The sequence below is a fragment of the Pangasianodon hypophthalmus genome, chromosome 19 (assembly GCF_027358585.1).
Source record: "Pangasianodon hypophthalmus isolate fPanHyp1 chromosome 19, fPanHyp1.pri, whole genome shotgun sequence".
Classification (NCBI taxonomy): Eukaryota; Metazoa; Chordata; class Actinopteri; order Siluriformes; family Pangasiidae; genus Pangasianodon; species Pangasianodon hypophthalmus.
In genome coordinates this window covers 13084002-13105524 of record NC_069728.1, presented here as the reverse complement: position 1 = coordinate 13105524, position 21523 = coordinate 13084002, and the positions used below count along the sequence as shown (strand labels likewise).

Here is a 21523-nt window from a genome sequence, read left to right as displayed (position 1 = left end):
ATTGGCTGCTTTAAGTATAATTAATGGCAGACACTCCAAATAAACAGATAAAATAATAATACTAGTAATAATACTAGTAATAATAATAATAATTTTGATTGTAATTTTTGATAAGGCAACATTTTCTGTGAGAAGATCTTTATTTAGTATTTTTAGGAGGAATCTCCATGTAACAATGAGGGGTAAAGCTGTAACTTTAAGTTTTCCAACACAGTAATGTCTTCAGGACGCAGGGATTTGCATTAACTCTAACCAGCTGAAACGTATGATGTGTCATTCTTTAGTAAATGACAAATTGTTAGCATTGGCAAATCACTGGTATAAGAGCAATAAAACACTTAGGGGACATGCTGTTATTGGAAAATACTCACATCGTGGTGGTAATAATCCTCCACTTCACATCACATCTCCCTGTCATTTATTACTTTCCTATAACAGCACACCCCCATTGTGGTCTATTTCTTACATAATAAGCACTCATGACTCAAGCTGAGGTTATGTTTCCCTCTGTATTAAACTTCACTTTAACCCTGAAGACCCCAGAAGAGTCGTTTTGTTTCTTGTTTCTCTTCCCAGGAACTCATACTGCAGGATTTTTTTTTTTTTTTTTTTTTTTTTAATTTTAATTTTGCAACCTTCATGCTGATATTACAGTGATTCATCAACACTCCCCCTCTTTCTCTCTCCCTTTGCCTCTCTCTTTTTTCACTCTGTCTGTCTCTCTCTCTCTCTCTCAGTCACACTCAACTCATGATGAGTGTGTTTGCCTCGCGTTATGACACTCCATGTTAATTGACGCTTCACTCCCTGTGTCACACCTCCATATTCCCCATATCAGTCATGTCTGCTGCAGAGTGCACTCAGGAAAAGCCTCTCAAAGGGATGAATGTCAAACGGCTCACCCTTTTATTATAGAATTCCCTACAGAAGCACTGTGTTTCTCTCTCAGGGGGCCAGACAGGCTGCTCCTAAACCTCTTTATCTCTTTACCCATTTCTTAAATCTATTTCTAAATCCTATAATGCTGTAATGTCATGTAATGCTCCATAATGGGTGATGTCAGTATCAGCCAGACAGGGAGGATGAAGGCCCTGTGTCTAATCACTAATCACTGACTCCCTTCATTACATGATTCCAGTTGTAGGTTAAAGTCTGAGTGTACTACAAAGAGTTGTTTGCCATGCCATGTTTTCCCCACCTGTATTTCAATTATTCCTGTGTCTTGTGTGATTGTATGAATACAGATTGAGGTTTGGATATAAGTTAGTGTGTTTACAGTTGCATCTCAGATTTCATTCTTTTTTTGCCCCACCCAGTTTTCTCTCTAATTTGGTATTGGCCAATTCCCACCCACCTGCCAGGTCTCTTGACACCTGGAACCAGCCAACCACATCTTTTCAAACTGCTGCTCATGCTTCATCACAGGGCAGTCTAACAAACTCAGAAGAAAGTGCTATCTGCCCTCTTCTTCATACATGAGCTCACAAATGCCCGCAATTGGCTAGTGATGCTGTGATCGACAGAAGAGCGAGAGTCCACCCTCTCACCCACAGAGCACAGCTACAGTTTTGCACTCTTGGACTCCCAGCCACAGATGGCTGTGGCATCATCGGGATTTGAATCTCTGGTCGATAGGGCAAACACTTTTCTGTTCCACCAAAGTGGAAGTGTAGATTTGCTTTTTTTTCTTTTTTTTAATATTTAAAAAGCTAGTTCTGCCATTTTTAGGTGATGTCACGCATTAAAATAACCAACATCATTGTAAAGCCTAAATTCAACCGATTTTAGTGACACAGTGTATATATAGTTTCTGTTTCATAAATAGTTCCTGAGTTAGTGTGTGCGTGTGTGTGTGTGGTGTTAGTGTTAAACTATTACAGTCTCTGCAGTGAGTTTTATGGTGTCTGTTTCTGGTCTTCATCTCTCCAGCGGCCGATGGTCCTGGTGACCGCTTCATCATCGGCGAGTCTCAGGCAGGAGAGCAGGTGAATAGACATGCATACACACACACACAGACACAGACACACACACGTGTACTCACTTCCACTCTAATGTTTCAACAATTTTTGCTATTTTCAGGGAGTCATTAGGATATATGAACCTTGCATGAGCTTGTAGCATCATTCTTCTGATTCTTCCTCCTTACAAAGTTTTATATAGACTTATAAGCACTAATTAAACACTATTTTAGATTAATAACTGACATAAAGCATTTATTCCCTGAGGATGAGTCATGCTTAAACCTGTGCACTGCTGGACAGTTTGAATCTCCTTCTTTTATTTATAATTTAGAATGTAACGGCAACCCACGACCCCCTCTCACTGCACTATTTATGAACGTATGAGTGTGTGTGTCTTTTCCCCACAGCCCACACACACAGTGATGCCAGGCCAGGTGATGAGGGTGACGACCGGAGCTCCAATCCCGTGTGGAGCCGATGCTGTGGTGCAGGTGGAGGACACAGAGCTGCTGAGAGAATCTGAGGATGTGAGTTTGCACCGTCACACATAAAAACACTAATAAAAGCTTATAAATGCTCTATCCAAGTTTCTGCCCCTCCAACAGAAGGAGTTGTGTTTTGAGATTTTTACCTAAATCATCAGGGAAAATTACTTCCCAATGAGGTTAATGTTGGTCTTCTGGGCACAAATTTCCTTTTATTGTGGCCTTTTATTGAAGTTATGTATCTCTACTGCATAGTGCTAGTTTTTTTTTTTGTCTTAATATTTATGCCGTAAATTATGGCTTAAAATAGCATCCAGATTTTCAACCCTGGAGTCCAAGCTAATGATATACTGAAAGAAAATTCCACGCCGCGTTTAAAAACACAAACTGTCCTACCATTGTTTTCCCATATGCATAAGTAAAGCTATAAGCCAGTAAATTTTTATAAAAGCTAATACATTCATGTAACTGCTCTGTTATACTGTAATAATACAGCTATACTGTTTTGCACTAAATTATAAATGCACTAGTGTTGAGTAATCTGTTATGTTCAATGCCTTTTCTCTGCAAGCAGTAAGCAACCATGTCATGTTTATATACAGATACAGAGAGAACACGTTGTATTATGACAGTTATTAACTAATTAACATCTATAACTCCTTTACTACAGTGTAATAACCTCTTATTGCAGCAGAACGGTTGGCAGATTTTCTCTTATAAGCACTTTAAAATTCTAATAAATGCTTCATTATAGTTTAGTATAATCAGATTTATAGTATTTTTTTCTGCAAATTGTGTTGGACAAAAGCCCAATACGAATAAATGTGTGACTCCTTTACTATAGTATAATAACAGGTCCATACTTTCCTAAAACACACTTGGGCTTACAAGTGTTCAATACATACATGTTTATACATGCTTTATTATGATCTAATAACCAATATATAAACAATTTTCCACTAAGCAAATTATCTAGGTATTTATTTAGGCATTTACTAGTAACCATAAGAAGAATGCATATGGTCATCATGTGTATAGGATAACAGAGCTAATATTATAGGATGTGTGTGTGTCATTTGGTGTCAGTTATTGGAGCCACATTTTAAATTTTAAAACTGTTAAGATCTGTAAAAGCTATCAAGAAAAGGTTGGTTTTGGATCAATAAAAAAGGAATTATTTAATTAATTAATTATTATTGTCTGCATGCAGGGCACAGAGGAACTTGAAGTGCGCATTCTGGTGCAAGCACGTCCAGGGCAGGACATCAGGTAATCTGTGTGTGTGTGAGCATGTATGAGTCCATTTCTGTCTGAATGCATTGTAATAGATATAATATAATTTATACATTACGTTTAGAATGTCTTTCATGTCCTCGTATTTCATAACTTTTAGTGTACTCTGTTTATTCAAATTTGTCTACTTACGTGATGGATTCCATCCCATGTTTTTTTTTTTTTTTTTTTTTTTGGTAGCAGAACACAACTACACAGCTGTTAGCTGAACAACATAGCTAGCTAGCCGACCAACTAACTAGCAAGTTAGCCTTAGTGGCTAGCAAGATAGCAGATAGCTATTTACCAGCAAACGACAAACAACAGATGACCATTCATTTTCTATGCATATGCATGACACAGAGCCGTGATTTCAGCAATTGCAGCAATTTGAATTGGCTCAAAACACTCCTATTGCTTGTGTGGTCTGATGTTTCTTCATTTCCTCACTCACGACCCTGGTTCCTACATGTAATTAGATCCCATTTACTGTCTGAAGTGCAAAAATGGAAGAAAAATTATAACCTTGGTTTCATCTTATCCTGTCATAAACAACATCTCAAAAAATGAAGCTTGGAAGAAAGAGGATATGGTCTGGTGGGTGTACATAGCTAGTGCCATTGGCTTGCTAAGATAATCTGTCAACGAAAGTATTAAGAAGCGCAACACGTAAAAAGTCAAACAACCAAAGTTCGTACTGATTAGCACATTATTTAATATGAGTTTAACTAGTTAGCATGAGAATCTATATATGGCTACTTATATACAGCTATACATAGCTACTACTACTACTATTGGAACTAAAAAAAAAAAAAAAAAAAAAACACTGGATACTGCACACCTACATGCGACAACAGCAGCAATTGCTACACGCCCAAAAGAGACATTCACAAATGAACAGAAATGTTACTGGTAAATGACAAGCCATTGACTTACATTTGTAAACAAACTCCTCAGTTTAGTCTGCCATAATTGTTGAACTTTTCATGAAACTCTTACATGGTCTGGTGAAAAGAATTATGGAATTGCCTACACTGAGATGTGACCCTGCCCTCAGATTTGGCCAAAATAATGAGCTCAAAGGGCAGCTTTCCAATGGGACAGCTGTCTACCCAAGGAGCACCTTCTCACTGGACTGCAATGACAGATTCTTAGAAAGACCGAAAAAAGGACAGAAGAAGAGATCAAGATGTAACCTCCATCCTCATTATCTCATGTGTGTTTCAGGCCCATTGGTCATGACATAAAGCGTGGAGAGTGTGTGTTGGCCAAAGGCACTCACATGGGCCCATCAGAGATCGGCTTGCTGGCCACAGTGGGAGTCACAGAAGTGGAAGTGCACAAGTTCCCTGTGGTGGCCGTAATGTCCACAGGAAACGAGGTTGGAAGTCACTCACACACATACTGTACACACACTGCACATATATGGGTGAGATTACAACGACGAGCTTCTGTACTCGTTCTAATACGTTATCGTTTCTATAGTAGCAACTCATTAACAGGGACTTGTATGGTGGACACTCTACATAATCTAATGCTAATAATGAACAGAATAAAAATGTGTTGTTATTTAACAGAGAAAGATGTCATAGTTGATATGGTGCAGTTTCCTGAAAGGAGACTTTTATTTAATATTTATGGAGTATCCAATGTGTGCTTTGTAAAAGTTTTCAGGATAAAGGTCTTTACACTTTCTGGCTTCTTCCTTTTTTTGTTACAAACATCAATAGACAGACAAAAAAACGAGGCTGGAGAGGGAACGACAGTTTATAGCTGTTAAAACATAAGTGGTAACAGGGACTAACATTCTGCAACATTAAGCATAATTATAAACATTATATTTAAATACTTTTTTACCTTAAAAAGTTTCTTTAAATTAAATGGTTACAAATTAAAATTGTAATCGTTGGCAAATTGCAACAGAACAATGCTAATCAGACCAGTTTTTTACTTGAAGATGATAAGCTGATAGAGCTTGTGGTATTGGACCGTGTAACTATTTAACTTTTTTTTCAGCTGCTGAACCCTGAGGACGATCTACACCCAGGGAAGATCCGTGACTCCAACCGCTCCACGCTGCTTGCCACTATCCAGGAGCACGGCTACCCCACCATTAACCTGGGCATCGTGGGAGACAAGTGAGTGTCTCTACATATTTGTCTTACACTATATGACCAAAGGCATGTGGTCACCTGACCATGACGCCCCCCACATTCCCAACCCCCCTTGCTAATATTACAGCCTCCACTCTTCTGAGAGGGCTTTCCACTAGATTTTGAAGTATGGCTGTGGAGATTTGCTCATTCAGCCACAAGAGCATTAGTGGGGTGCAGTTGGTGTTCTAGATCATCCCAAAAATATTCAGTAGGTTTGAGGTCAGGGCTCTGTGCAGGCCACTCAAGTTCTTCCACTCTAACCTTAGCAAACCATGTCTTCATGGATCTCGTTTTGTGCACAGGGGCATTGTCATGCTGAAACAGTTTGGGACCCTTATGTCCAGTTAAGGGAAATTGTGACACTGTAGCATATAATGACATTCCAGACAATCATGTGCCTCCAACTTTGTGGCAAACGTTTTGAGGAAGGCTTACATATGGGGGTCATGTTCAGGTGTTCATATACTTTTGGCCATGTAGTGTACATGCTATACAGAGATATGCAGGCAGGATTAGATGGGTTGGTCTATTACAGTATAGTATTATACACACATTATCATTAATATTCAAATACAGTATATACTAATACCAAATTTATTCAGCAAGCTGCCTACTTAAGCAAAATGCACTATATGGCTGAAAGTACGTGGACATCTTGCCATGACCCCTACTACTTAAATGACTTGACAGTGACTTAAAGCCTCATTTAGGGATTGCTTTGAGAATCAGTCCTGTTTTGGCTATGTGTTTCTGAATAGTCTATACTCATACAAACATATTCATGGGACACAAGTCCCATTCACTGCCTGTATAAAGAAACACTGTCCAGTTGAAGCGCACACACTCAGAAAGAAAGGAATTAAGATAGCCGAGACACCTTTTCTTTGTTGATGGAGTGATACCCATAAGGGTGGATTTTTCGTACCTTTAGTGTGTATCTGTTACCTAGAAGGGTGAACGTAGCCTTTAAAGCTTTACTCTAAAAACTATAGTCCTTTTTTGAATGTATCTTAAATCATTTTTAAAGATGCACTATATCCACATATTGAAGTGAAAGATACATATTGAAGGTACAAAAGGTCCTTCAAGGTGCCACCCCAGTGACCAGGAAAGGTACAGATATTAAACGTACAGACATGATCACATCCATGATCTATAAAAGCAACACAACTTAGTTGCAACAAATAACATTATAAGCTCTATTAACATACACAAGGATATCTCTGTCCATGTATATTACTTAAAATTCTATATCTATCCTATGATCAAAATGTAATACACTTTCAACAGTTATTTTATTTGGAATGGCCTGCATCCGCTGTTTATTTCTTTTTGACCTTCATTAGTACAAATTTTATACATGCCATGCCATCGTCTAAGAAGTTCTGCATGGTCACTGACTTATTTTTTTGGCCACTTAGAGACCCTGAGAAATTAACCATTTTCAACCGATGGCTGTATACTAGTAGCGTATTGATGCAGATTTTGGACTTTCTTAGTGTACATACTAATGATTTTAGTCGATCTTTCAGACACACTCTTGGATTCGGATATAACAGAAGCGTACGCGGAGTTCGGAGTAAACCTGACACATAATTGTTAACACACTGTGATTACTGTGCAGTTGGTTTGGTGTTTTACTACCATGGTAACAGTTGCTGTGGTTTCTTGTCTCCTCTCACAGCCCAGATGACCTCTTGAATGCCCTGAACGAGGGCATCAGCCGTGCCGATGTCATCATCACCTCAGGGGGCGTGTCCATGGGCGAGAAGGTGAGGACTTATTTTAGGACTTTTTAAATTGATTTATTTAATAAACTTTCAGTTTCTTCTTGTGGTAAAATGATGTAGTGTGCACTCTTCAGCAGGGTCAACCCTGGGCTGTGTTCTAATAGTGACACGATCTCTGCTCTGTCTATAATGCGCCCTCACCTTCATCTTCACTATTTCTCCTTGCCTAAATCCCCATCGCTAACTGACCACTTTATCGGCTCATAGGATTTTTATTTGGTGAGCCTGTAGAGGCATAATGGGACAGCAAACAAATATGAGCACTACATACTTAATATTTAAAAAATCTAGCATTTGAATTGCTTTTTCATTTCAAATATTGCTTTTTTATTGTTTATTTTTCAGCTAGTCCACGCATACCTGATAGCTGCTGGTAGTTACTCAGCTAGCTAGTTAGCAAGTTGGCTACCAATTTGTAAGGAAATAGACCATATAAATTAAGAAAATCACTTCAGCTACTTTGTTCAGGAATATTCTCTCAGCTCTTAGTTCTTTGTGCACTTCATTTTATCTGTATCCATGTACATATTTTTATTTGTTCATCTTTTTAATGTTGTATGTTTTTAATCCATGTTAAAGTAAAGGACACTGGGTTTGATGCTTTGCGTATGAAGTGTGTATACAAATAAACTTCTATTTTACTGAAGTAGTCTTCATGCACTTCTATGTCATGAGGGGAAGTTGATGAGAGTGTGAAAACGCTGTTGGAACACAGGGTTGGTCTAAATTACACACTTTGAGTCTTGATACAGCCCCATGCTGACATCTCGTGGCTCACTTTATATGCAGGTGAATCTTTCCACAGCAGCGAGAGATGGTGATAAATAATGTATGACTTTCCTCCCCTGCCATATGGGACTGTCTGGGGTTTTATGAGAATGTGTGTTTCGATCATCATTAATGTGGCCCTTTAATTGGCCTGTTTCGACAGGACTACCTGAAGCAGGTGTTGGATATTGACCTTCACGCTCAGATTCACTTTGGGCGTGTCTTTATGAAACCCGGGTGAGTGGATGAATGAGAAGCCAACGTTTTGAAAAGCAGTTTTGAAAAGCAGCAGTCTTATTATTTGTGTTTGTTCTTCTGTATAGTCTCCCTACAACATTTGCCACTTTGGACATGGACGGTACACGAAAGCTAATTTTTGCTCTACCAGGTAGGGATGGTGAGAGAGTTTGTTGGTATGTATTTATTAGCCTTAAGACAAATGTTTTAGTTTGTGTTCTGATTAATTTTCCCTTTTTTCTGTCTAAAGTTTTGTCACTTTCTTGTTTAGAGTGTTTTATGTTAGCATGTTTTATTTTTTCTTTTGTTTTTGTGCTTTCTCAGTTTAATTTACCTAATTGGCTGATAATTGCATGAATTTATATATATATATATATATATATATATATATATATATATATATATATATATATATATATATATATATATAAAAAATCTGACAGTAATTCACACAGTTGAATTAAATTATCAGTATCAGTATATCAGTATTTCAATAAAACCAAATCACGAATCAAAGAATCCTGAAATGCCTTCTGATCATAATCCACATTTCAGTTAAAGTATCTGAAGTATTTAATAACAAAAAGCTTTTAAGAAGGCAACATCATCTCAATTTTTCACTGATAGTGAAGTTTACTTTTTTGTGAATATGGCCCTGATTAGCTGTCTCAGGTCTGAACAGATGAATAAGATAATACTTTGTTTTTACAGGGAATCCCGTGTCAGCCGTGGTCACGTGTAATCTCTTCGTCATACCCGCCTTGAGGAAGATGCAGGGAATCCTGGACCCACGACCCACCATCATCAAAGCTAGAGTAAGAGTCAGACAGTTATATTCTGGTGTAAAATCCTGATGTTTTACAGGGTCCAAATTCTTATTAAGAACTGCTTTTACTTCATTAATTCTGCAAAATCTAATCCAGTTCTCTCAAATGAGACTCTTTCATGTTCCCCTAATATGAATCCAGTACACTGTGTTGTTATACTGCACAGAATATCTTACCAAGTTAAAATATCTTGAATATAGTCAAATTGATCTAGTATTTCCTATTTCCAAATATAAGATTATTAAACCTATTCTTGAATTTTTTTTTTATTGGCAGATAATTTTGTATAATTTTAAGTATTTATTTCTAGAAAGAAGCAAAAATATCTGCCAGTAGATTAAGACAATGTAGAACTTGAAATTATTAAAGATGTCTAGAAATAGATTTAATCTTATATAGGAAATAGGAATAGGAAATACTAGATAAATGTGACTATATTCAAGACATTTTTACTTGCTAAGTGCCATTTTTTGCAGTGTATGCACTGAGACCACTGGGGACTTGAACAATACCCAAGAGCTTACATGTGTTACATGTGTTTTGTCTTCACAGTAAACTGATGCATGAACAGACGAATAGATAAATTTCAGGTTTTATACTAGAATTTGTGGCTATATCCATTTTACATAATGTATTCTTACTGAGCTTTAACTGAACTAATTATTGTTTAATGTTTGATAATGATATAAGAATTGTACTTGGTTGTAGACTCCAACATTTGAACTTGACCGAAGTAATTTAAACAGGGTTAGTGTTTAAGTGTAATTAATTACAAATTTCCAGGTTAAGCAAGCAAGTGGATGAAATGTCTCTTGCTGTGTGTCTGCAGTTGTCCTGTGATGTAAAGCTGGACCCGCGTCCTGAGTATCACCGCTGTATTTTAACATGGCACCATCAGGAGCCGCTGCCATGGGCTCAGAGCACAGGTGCGCACACACAGCATGTTTGGGGAAGAAGTGAAAAGAAGTAAACACAACCACTGCAGCAAACTATTTTAACTTTTTCTGCAAATGTTACTGCAGTTACTTCATATTTGATTAGCATAAAAAATTGAAAATAAATAAGTGTGGCATGTGCAAATGTTTGGACACCCTTCCAGCTGTAAAGACTCAGAACTTATTTAACTTGGTAGGCTTTAATTGACTCATTAGGCAGGTCATGAATTAAGAATAACAGTTAGGAATAACAATTCAAGAGTGTAATAAATTCTCTGGCCCCCATATGACAGCATGCAATAAGGTTTAGCTGACACAGGAATGGTGATGCAACATTCTGCTGTGCAGAGTTGTTTGCACAAATATGATCTGCATGGAAGAGTCATCAGAATGAAGAAGAAAAAGGGGTGTTACTAAGTACTGAAGTACTGACACCTATGTAAGGTGTCCAAGGTAACTGCATTAATAATTACAGAAAAACATTTTTAATAGTTTGCTGCAGAAGTTGTGTTTAATCAGTTTCCACTTCAAAAATCAACAAATTTGGCCAGGGGTACCCAGACATTTGCATATATCTGTCTCCATCCTGTCCTGCCCTTTCTGTGAGCTAAAGAGTACCGATTTAACTCCTGATTTAATTGTGACCTAAAAGAACCCCATTTTATTTGCTTTATCTTCAGTGATGGCTGGTCATGATATTAGATGGAAGCTACACTCTAATATCTATCAACAGCTTGACTATGAAACTTTTAGGGTTGAGGTAGCACAAGCATAATTGATGGCATAATAATGATGTAGGGCACAAACACACTTTACACACACTTAATTCAGATTGGGTGCAGCATTCATGATTTCTAATTTTTTAAGTGTTTTCTAGTCTGAACCCAGTAGTGTATTACATGGTTTTCTCTGAATATCAAACATGTTACACAGAAAAGCAGTAACCCTTTCATTCAAACAAACAAAAAACCCACAAAACTTACCCCAAAGTAATGTTAGTGAAAGTACAGAGTAAATCATTCACTTCATTCATGTTCATTATGCCTGTGACTGTATTTCACGTGGTCTTTCTCGGTAACTGCTGATGTTATGTTATGCTAGTGTTATGTGTCAGAGAAGTGTGCTGAAAAATATCACCACGAATGGAGATCAAATCTAGGAGGCGTTTCACTCTGTGTAATCACCTGATACGACTTATAGGCTGCAAGAATCTATAGTCTGGGCTAGAAAGAATTCTCACTTCTTCATTCCATTTTGTGTATTTTTCTTATGACCACTGGTGGTCACTTGATTCCACAAAAATCCAAAATAACACTCCTTAACAGCAAATAATCTGAATAAAATGAAATCTTATATTGTCTTTTTATCTTTTGAAAGACTTTGATACCAGCCACCCTTGCTTCCTTATCGTGAAAAAAAAAAAACCTGTTTTATTAGTCTTGTCCTCTCTTGTGAGCTTCAAGAGCCGCGATTTAACGCTCACGTCCTCGTTTCATTTCGTACACAGGGAACCAGGTGAACAGTCGGCTCATGAGCATGCGCAGTGCCAACGGCCTCCTCATGCTACCTCCCAAAACAGAGCAATACGTGGAGCTGCACAAAGGCGAGGTGGTGGACGTCATGGTCATAGGGCGGCTATGATGTCATCAGCGAGGGACAGAGGGATGGAGGGAGCATAGAGCTGCGAGCGAGCGGTGGTTCACGGTGCATGCCCACATATCATCGACTATCTCTGTAATATGCAATGGCACAGCTAGTTTTTATTGATTTGGATAACGTTGAAGTATAGTCGACATCTTGATCACGAAAAACTACTAGATACGTATTTAAAAAAAAGATTTAAAAAAAGATCCTAGTATTTAAAATCTTAAAAAAATAACTTTTAAGTAAAAAAAGAGATTTATTCTGTAATATATTATTATAATTATTACTCTTATTATTATTGATTATGATCATTATTCTTCTCATGATTATTATATTAAGACAGCTCTGTTCTTTTCATTGCGATTGCTTTGTGTGTTCGATGCTAGACCTTATCGATATAGCTGTAGCATTTTAATAGAAAGCAGTAGGTGCCTGCCAGGAAAAAAAATATATACATCATTTCCTCATCTTAAAGCGATAGTTTGGCCAAAAATTCATTTTGACACAACTTCTTCTTTACCCCAAAATGTAATTGATCAGCCAAGATATGTTTGATGTCTGAATTTTGCCTCTTTATTTATTTACTGGAGCTACAGGGCTAATGTAGCTAAAAAGTGATGGAGACTTACAGCCCCCAGTTTAGCAAACTGTGAAAACTGACCTGGGGTAAGTGGGGCTTTGTGTAAATTGCATTTTTGGCTAAACAGCAAACGGATCTGATAGCTCAAACATGAGTATCATGTGAGGTGAGTGGAGAGTGGCACTTCCTGCGACACTCTGGTTTTTTCCTCATCCGTACGCACCATTACGGCTTCACCGAGAGCTTTGCTTGTTGTTTCTCTTGTGAGTCTTGTTTATGTACGCAGTGGGGGTTTTGTGTGGGGGAACACGAAACCGCCCGCCCGATCCCTGAAGCTTCCTTATTAGTCACCTGACCTGGTGAAGCTCCTCCCCTAACCCCCAGGGGGTGGAGTCACTGGATAATCTTTTATTTGAATATATATATATATATACATATATACATACATATATATATATATATATATATATATATATATATATATATATATATATATATATATATATATATATATATATATATATATATAAACATGCTGATTAAAACAGCTTATTTAAGTGCTGAGAGCCTTTTTAACCTACTACACAAACCTGTACAGTAAAAAACACAAATCGTGTTGTACAGATCTACGTGACCAGCACTGCGGAGAAAACTTACCAAGCAAAGAGGAGACATTGCTGAACAAACTCTGTACAATAACATTTTCTGTAATGATATGAAACTGATGAGAGAGACTATGATAATAAAATCCTTGATCATTATATAAAAATGATTTGTACAGAGGTTTTTTCTACAAACTTTCTTCATGAAATGTGACATTATAATGTTTCATGTGAAAAATGTCTTGTACTATGTGCCAAACTCAGAAAACTATGTTGTGTAATACTGTAGCTGGTGATTTAAACAGGTTGTAGTCCGTAACCTCATTTTTGTGGTGATTGTATTTTCTTTGTAAGCACACATGGACAATTTAAGGAAATGTCACTGGTCACTAGGGGTGGGAAAAAAATAATCAATTCTTAGATCCATCTCATTTATAAAAACAGTAATAAAAATGAAATTTATTTTTGGCTAAAATATATTTATGGCCACCAATCTAGACTAGTTGGTTGGTGAAATATAAAGGCGTGAACTAGCAATTGCACTACGTGTATGTCAGAAACTAGCAAAGCTATCTAGCAGGTTTGGAGATGGACAAACTCAGAATTGAGCTCGTCGTTGTGGATTTTATGAACTGGACAAAAGTTGTTGCATGTATTAGCAACTTACACAAAGGTAAAATATTCCAGGAATAATACAAACACCTTCAGTTAGCGATCCTTCGATAAACGCTTAATATTTGCTATTATACAATGAATACAATAAATAAAGCATTAGACAGTAATGAGAGAATTTATGAAAGAACATTTTTTTCTGCAATAGTAGTTCCATCTCTAAAAGGACCAATTCTACAGATTTTGGAGTTAATTAAAAAAAAAAAGTTTCACATAAACATTTGTTGATGAAATTCTGCAACTGCTGTTAGACTTCGTTTATAAGGAAATTATAATTTCCTTAATTAATTTCAATTAATTTTTTTTGTTTGTTCATTTCTCATAAAGTGTCAAAACAATTGTTCACGATAATCACAGACGCAAAATCACAGACGTTCACGAAAATTACAGACGCAGTAGCTAGAGATTAGATTGTAACACATTGGACTATTCCTTTAATATCTAATCACTGCTGGTCAAATAAGGTAAGAGCTATAAAGTCTGTGTGGAATTGATTAAATCAGTTTTGCCAAAACACTACAAAATGTGGCAAAGTTCAACTGGGGTGGGAGGGAATACTTATGCAAAACACTGTGTAAAGAGACACAGCTGATTAATAGATGGAGTGAGGCTTAGTGAAAATGACCAGATGACTTTCACAGCAGTAACTGGCCACATTACCACAAAACGTTCAATCAGAAGATGAACATCTACAATTTTTATTCCAAATGAATTTCACAGACAAGATTAGATGGGATTATACAAGTACTTCAGCACAGCAGGGGTCACAGGAATCACTCTCATGTGTCTAACAGTGGATTAATAGTGAGATGACACTGTGCTGCAGTGAGCTGTATGAATAACTATACACAGGGATCATAAAGGTTTCCACCATGATCAGTGGTCTGGAGCTTCCACTGCAGAGTATCACAGTTTATAGTACCAACCACATCAGCTTTCTGAGTTGCACTACAGTGTGTATTACATATAAAACATCCTAACATAATGAACTTATTGTTATGTCCTTCTTAGGGACTTGGAATGGTATTTCAGGTAATCCCATACAGTCATCAGTGATAAATCACTCACACAGACTCAACAAGACCAGAGACAGTAAACCTTACAGAGAACACAGTCATTGCTAGCAGCATAAACCAACAATGTACATATATTTATATTTAATATATAGCTACTATAATCTGAACATGCTTTTTTTTTCTCCAAAAAGGCAAAACTGAAAACAAAATAAGCACCAACATATACACAAAACAATGGTGATTTCTTGCCTTTCACAAAATACATCGTGCTTGGCCTGGTAGGCACGCAGAATAAATAGTGTGTGTGCTGGGAGATGAAGCTTGAACCAGGCTCATTCGAACAGCAGGTCCTCGTCTTTCTCCATGTCAACCATGTTGGTTGGTTCAGCAATGGGGCCGAGCTCAGCCAGGCGCCGCGCCATCTCCTGCTCAGTCTTCTCCTTCAGCTGCTTCTTCTTCTCCTGGATCTTCTTCAACCTGGTGGAGAGACAGAGATAAGCTTGTATGACTTGTGTGATCAATTGTGTGACTATCTTTGTGAAGCAGACTCAGTGGAGTTATAAATTATACCAAACTTACACTGTCTGGAAGATAACTCGCATGACAAGAAGCAAGTTTACGAGCACATGAATAATCCTATCATATTTTAATCCGCAGTTATCAGATTATTCAACACCATACTATTATATATTATATCAAAGCTGTTATAGACACCATTGGGTGCAATTAATAACCATAAAAAACCTTTACCCTTGCAGGTAAAGAGTGAAAAAATTAGGAAGTTTGAATCCTTTTTCCGTGGTTTATTGGTAGGTTGGTGAACAATTCTAAAAGTGCGACATCATTTATCTGGAAAGAAATCTAAATATTGACTGACTTATACTGCCATATTTTTGCCAGTATAATATTACTTAAGGGCTAAATCTGTTTTTTTTTCCCCAGTCCAATTATTATTGTCAATGTAAATGTACTCACTATGCAGACTTAATCAGTCATATCTAGCTCAAGCTGATTTTAATCAAAGTTGCACTCTTGTCAGTACGACTCTGATCCCAAAACGTAGTAAATGTACTATAGGAATCAAACACAAAAAAAGAAACCTCCTCTAAAATTACTAGTCTCTTTTATGATAACCAATGTAGCGTTTTTGTTGCAAATGTAGAGCACTGCTGACAAAACTACCGTGACTCACCTATAGAACTCTTCTCTTTCTCTCTCATCCAGTTCAGTGATGATGTATGTGAGGGTTCGCTCGATCCTCGGGATAATCACTAAGGGAAAAGAGGGAGAACTCAACAGTAACACTTTTAACTTCTGTATTGTTTACTATTTAGCAAAGTTTCATGCTGCAATATGACTAAGTTTAAACTCTGTGCTATCATCTCTGTGCTGATAAACAATCTTAATGGAAATGAAGTTCTAAAAGTCTTTTCCTGTGCCTCAGAGCTCCATCTCCAACACAGGTTATTTGGTTTACCATCCAGCCATGTTTAATACTTTTATTTCATCTTGTTACTCTCAGAGTCAAAATCTCTATAAAAGAAATGTTTTGTTTTTTTTAAATCAGAGAGACAGAGCGAAGTACATCAAGTGTCATGCTGGACAAATCAGTTTTTTAATCATTTTAAACTGGCTTGTTTTGTCCTGAGCTGAGCAGAAAGCGTCAAAACATGTACTGAGAGTGCTACAGACTCGCCTCTGACTCACCGTGCTCGATGGCGTTCACACGACGGTTGGTGATCTTGATGGCTTCATCCAAAGTGACAAAGGAGGTCTGTAAATTGAGTGATCCAAAAACTAAGGTGAAATCATCAGAAATGGCTTTGGGAGACACACTTTTTCTATTATTGTAACAGTTATCTTTTTAACAAGAGCTGCATTTCTGGGATTTTGCCAACATTCAGATGTTTAAACATCCTTACATTTCACTGAACTGGGTGGAATTGTTGTATCTCTCTGGTCAACAATCACTAATTCATTCTCTCCTGTATTAATCAGTGTGTTTAAAATGGTTCCCTTCTCGATATTCTCTATGTTGAAAAATCAGGTGTACGACACAGAACGCTACATGGTGTCCCAAAAGTCTCCACACATAGTGGAAATTAACACTTTTTAGCAAAATGTAACTTTATTTAAAAAAACATCCTCTACATGATTGCCATTTCTTTGTAAACACACACAGAGTCGTCTCTCTCCCAACTTTGGCTCCCAGTTTGGCAACAGTGTCATGTGTGATGTGCTTTCCATGTTTCCTGTTAAAGTCCATCACAACCTTGCAACAGCTTCCCGATCCTGCCATGAGAATGATTTCAATATGTTCTTCTTTTATCAAAGGCATTCTTAAAGGCTTTCTGAAAAAAATATACAATATAAAAAAATTTTGGAAGACATTTTGCTATAAAGTGTTAATTTCCCCTCTGTATGGAGACCTTTGAGACACCCTGTATTATAGGGAACAAAATAACAAGAAAAGAAAAAAACAACTATTTTGTACACTACATTACAAGGATTTGCTCATCACACTGCTTAATCTGGGAGTGTTTGCTACCGATTACTTTGATTCAGAATAAAGTTGAATCATTTCTGTCCTTGCCTTCTGAGAGATTGACGAATAACCTCTTTAAAGACTTTCAGCAATGACACATATTCATTCATTCATTCATTTAACTTCAGTAATCGCTTTATCCTAGTCAGGATTGAGGTGGATCCGGAGCCTATCCTGGGAACATTGAGCGCAATACATCGTAGGACACCATGCACACACTCACACACTCTCCTACACACCTAGGGGGAATTTCAAGTAGCCAGTCCACCTACTAGCATGGCTTGCCCTTGCTGTACTGCCCCTATGACAGACATGAATGTAACATGCAGTATATGTGTGAGTGCCCCCTACCTGCAGGGAGGCTAACTCCACCAGCAGCTCCACAGCTTTAGCATAGTTCCTCTTCAGCTTGGACAACTGCTCTCCACCCCTCGCTAAACCCGTCAGCTCATAGCCTACACACACAACCATTCTGTCATTTTCTGCTGTGTGTTATCTGTAAAGCACTGTCCAAATGGGTTTTAATGGCAACTTCTAGTCAAAAGTTCCAGACAGAAATTTTGTAATTATATTACATGTTTTTTTCAAACATGACTTACTGTCTCCTCCTTCCTGGTAGTGCTCGAACACAGGCAGAGTGACACCTGGAGTCAAACGGTGCAAACACATAGAACGTTACTGAAAACAATTATATTTTCTGCACCAGTATTAATAAACCTGCTGCTGAAGTCACTGCACTAGCATTTATAATGTGGACGCATTATTGGGACTCATCACAAGAGGGCAGTGTTTTGTGGGATGTAATGTTTTTAGTGATAAAATTTCGAAAGTGTTGGTTTGGGAATTGTATCTTACACACAAACACAAATATACAATATGAAAAATCTACACAGATATAAAATCTGTCCAACAATTAGTTGCAAGTTTTTAGTCATTAGACTGGTTTACTGTGTGTGTGTGTGTGTGTGTGTGTGTGTGTGTGTGTACATTTTAACATTTGGCACTAAAAGAGCCAAAAATGTTCCTTTCGGTTACTGAGTTTAATGTCAGGGTTAGATTTAAGTGAAGACATGTACTATGGTATTAGTTAGCTACAGTAATCATTATGTCAAAGGTCTTCACGAAGATAGAAAAACATGTCTGTGTTTTTCCTAGTGCCTCGTAAAATATTACACTGTGTTAAGCAGACCTGCGACGTTGTCCTTCTTCGCCCTGACCTTCACCTGGGCCTTGTTCACATTCTGGATGACTGTAGTGCTAAAGAAACAACACACACAGACTGAGATCAAGAGACACAGTAACTATCTCACACACACACACACACACGTAGCGTTAGTGTTCATGTTCACATTCCCTGTTCATACCTAAAGTCACCAGCAGCAAATTTGGCTTCGGCTAAGGAGAAAGCTGCTTCCCTCATCACCTCCCCCATCAACGTCTTAGTCTGGGAATGAACAGGAAACACTGGTTAACTGGTGAAAAACACTATAAATAAATAATTAACCTATAGCTTTAAATAAATAAATAAATAACCTAAAGCTTTACAAGATCACTGCACAGAATTCAATACCATCAGCATCACTGTCATACTAACAAAGCTGCATAAATAATACACATCTAAATAAATATGTAAGCACGTTTTATTCTTTATGTAGCTCGGTAGAAATGAGGAAAAATATACAAGATGAATAGCAGGCAGGTTATACAAAGCTACTGGTCGTCCTACCTCAATGATTTTCCTCAGAATCTGCCGGAAGCGCATGGACAGAGCGTCTGCTTTCTTCTTCAGCAGGTTGCGTCCGGTCTGAGCTCCTTTCAGACGCGCCTTCATGATGGTTTGAGCCCTGAAAGAAAACCCCTGTTCAGACCTCAGTTCCTGTTATCACTTATGTTATAGCTGCTATGAAGAGTCACTCCATCACCAGCCTTTCTTTTTTTCCCTCCCAAAAAAAAAACACAGCTTTTCATGTTACTGAGAAACAGGAAACAACAGGAAAGTTCTCTGTTCTGAAGATTGTCCCGTGGCAGAAAACTTACTGACACTGGAGACGCCTCCTTCCAGAAAACGTCACTGTATCAACGATTAGACGTCTCTTAAGTAACATTTACATTCACCCATTTAGCAGACGCTTTCATCCAAAGCGACTTATAAATGAGGAAATACAAGCAAAGCGATATATCAAGCAGAGAACAATACAAGTAGTGCGACCATACGAGATTTTTAATTGAGTGCTAGAGGAGCAAAGTGCGCTGAGTAGAGATCTAAGAGCCAGTGTAAGTGCACAATTATTTTATTCATTTATTTATATAATTATTTGGAGGGGTGAGGATAAGTTAAGTAAATAATGGCAGGTTTTTTTGTTTGTTTTTTTTATTCGGTTTATTATGAGCATTAGATTATGTGGAGCGTCCATTTTAAAAGTCCAAACTGCATTTGAGACTCTGTGTTAGATAGGTCAGGCTCAATTTTATCACAATAAACTGACTTATCCTTATCTTTTGTCAGGATTCGCAAAGCTTTTGCACCATTTCTAAACATGTAAACTTCAGATTAGACTCCAGGAGCTGGTCAGGTTTTTCCTCACAGCCTGCTGCAGGAAGCTCAGATCACATGAGACTGAATCAGACTTCTGCTTTTAGTAGGATCACTGGGAAGATCATTCTCAAATCTCCACATATATCCAGAACTAAACTCTCTATTATAGATAAAATGTTCATCTAATGCACAATACTGGGGATCAAGTTGAAATTTAACACGCATTTTAAACTGAAAACTCCACACTTTAACCACAATAAGACAGTCCTGTGGCACTGTTAATGTACTGCAGGATGTTAGTGAATATAAACCAGACATTAAACTGATCATTCTGCTAATCTTATCTAATAAATCCTCCAAAGTTTAGTGTTTCAACTCTAAAATAAACAAACATCTACAGCATTAAATAGCTGATTAAATTAGTGTACAATAATCCAGGTTCTAGCTGAGAAATGGTTTACAGGTAATATTTTTGCATTGAATGCAGGTCAGAAAGCCTGAAATGTTTCCAAAGTGTCGTAAAAATGACCGTTCTATTAGACTGTCATTTTTTTTATTTCTCTTTGTGCTAGTTAACCTCCAGCTACACTGTCACTTAGCTTAGCTACTCACATTCTCGAAGGGAAAATGTCGATCCGGTCTTTGCCTGACATCTTTGCCTTTGATTGAGGATGTTTAAAATATACTTAGCGAAGCAGAATTCCTCAGACTATAAGGCTTTAGACAGTCGAGTTTTATGCTTTTATTAGCATAAGGATTACTGAAGCAACACTGATAGTTTTCACTGATGCGCTGTGACCGTCGCAGGTAGCGGCCGCGTTCTAAACACGGCTCGTGCAGATATACAGTGTACTGCGAAGGGTGCACTACACTCCTGATTCTAACCCTAGGTAGTGCACCTAGGCAGGGAGTCAATAGCTATTTGGAATTCATTCCGTCAAAAAAAGAGTCGCGCAGCGCGCAGGCAGCTGACCGAGTACAGTCATGTGATTCGGTAACACGACAGGAAAATGGCGCCGCCTAGCGCCTAGGAGAATAACTGCGCTAAAAGGACTGTACAAAATACAGGCATGATGGAATTAAATCACATTTATTTTTAACGATGGTGTTCTGTATAGCTAGTGGCTTTTTAGATACGTATTCTGTGTTATTTGTATTGTGGGAGATTGTTTTTTTAAATGTTAGAGGTTTTGAGTTATTTATTCTGTATTATTAAATAAAACGATAAAACGTACTAATTAAATGATTACTATTATTATTACTACTAGTAGTAGTAGTAGTGGTAGTAGTAGTGCACTGATATGTATCCTAATAGTGCTTGTTTACTTTTACACTGGAAGCGTGCTTTGACCATCAGTTAGTATATAAAGGATATTCTATATATATTTAAATGCTCAAACACTCATGATACTAATAATGCCCATACGCCTTCCATTAGTTATATTCGTGGTGTTGTTGCTCACCTGTAAAACTATTAATGCGCAAATTATGAAAATT

At 37.5% G+C, this 21523-nt stretch overlaps 2 protein-coding genes across 10 annotated transcripts in view; one reads left to right on the top strand and one right to left on the bottom strand.

Annotated features, from left to right (window-relative positions):
- Nucleotides 1-13087, top strand: part of gphnb (gephyrin b) — a 113819-nt gene extending 100732 nt beyond the window's left edge. For 6 of the 9 annotated variants that reach the window (XM_053242185.1, XM_053242182.1, XM_053242184.1 and 3 more), the window contains 11 exons: nucleotides 1930-1985; nucleotides 2369-2488; nucleotides 3657-3715; nucleotides 4946-5099; nucleotides 5735-5856; nucleotides 7559-7646; nucleotides 8596-8669; nucleotides 8756-8829; nucleotides 9381-9484; nucleotides 10326-10422; nucleotides 11939-13087. In XM_053242185.1, the coding sequence (XP_053098160.1) occupies nucleotides 1930-1985; nucleotides 2369-2488; nucleotides 3657-3715; nucleotides 4946-5099; nucleotides 5735-5856; nucleotides 7559-7646; nucleotides 8596-8669; nucleotides 8756-8829; nucleotides 9381-9484; nucleotides 10326-10422; nucleotides 11939-12072 (1082 nt within the window). In that variant the 3' untranslated portion in view covers nucleotides 12073-13087. The remainder of the gene's footprint in view (nucleotides 1-1929; nucleotides 1986-2368; nucleotides 2489-3656; nucleotides 3716-4945; nucleotides 5100-5734; nucleotides 5857-7558; nucleotides 7647-8595; nucleotides 8670-8755; nucleotides 8830-9380; nucleotides 9485-10325; nucleotides 10423-11938) is intronic. The other 3 variants (XM_034313878.2, XM_034313869.2, XM_053242186.1) reach the window with 2 other exon arrangements.
- A 1524-nt stretch (nucleotides 13088-14611) lies between these two features.
- On the bottom strand, nucleotides 14612-20862 carry atp6v1d (ATPase H+ transporting V1 subunit D). Its single transcript, XM_026922575.3, has 9 exons — nucleotides 20639-20862; nucleotides 19217-19334; nucleotides 18855-18934; nucleotides 18680-18747; nucleotides 18090-18134; nucleotides 17842-17945; nucleotides 16653-16719; nucleotides 16138-16216; nucleotides 14612-15422 (listed from the first exon to the last, which is right to left on the bottom strand). The coding sequence occupies exons 1-9, from the start codon at nucleotides 20677-20679 to the stop codon at nucleotides 15278-15280; spliced, it is 747 nt and encodes a 248-aa protein (XP_026778376.1). The 5' UTR covers nucleotides 20680-20862; the 3' UTR covers nucleotides 14612-15277.
- Nucleotides 20863-21523: the final 661 nt, after the last annotated feature.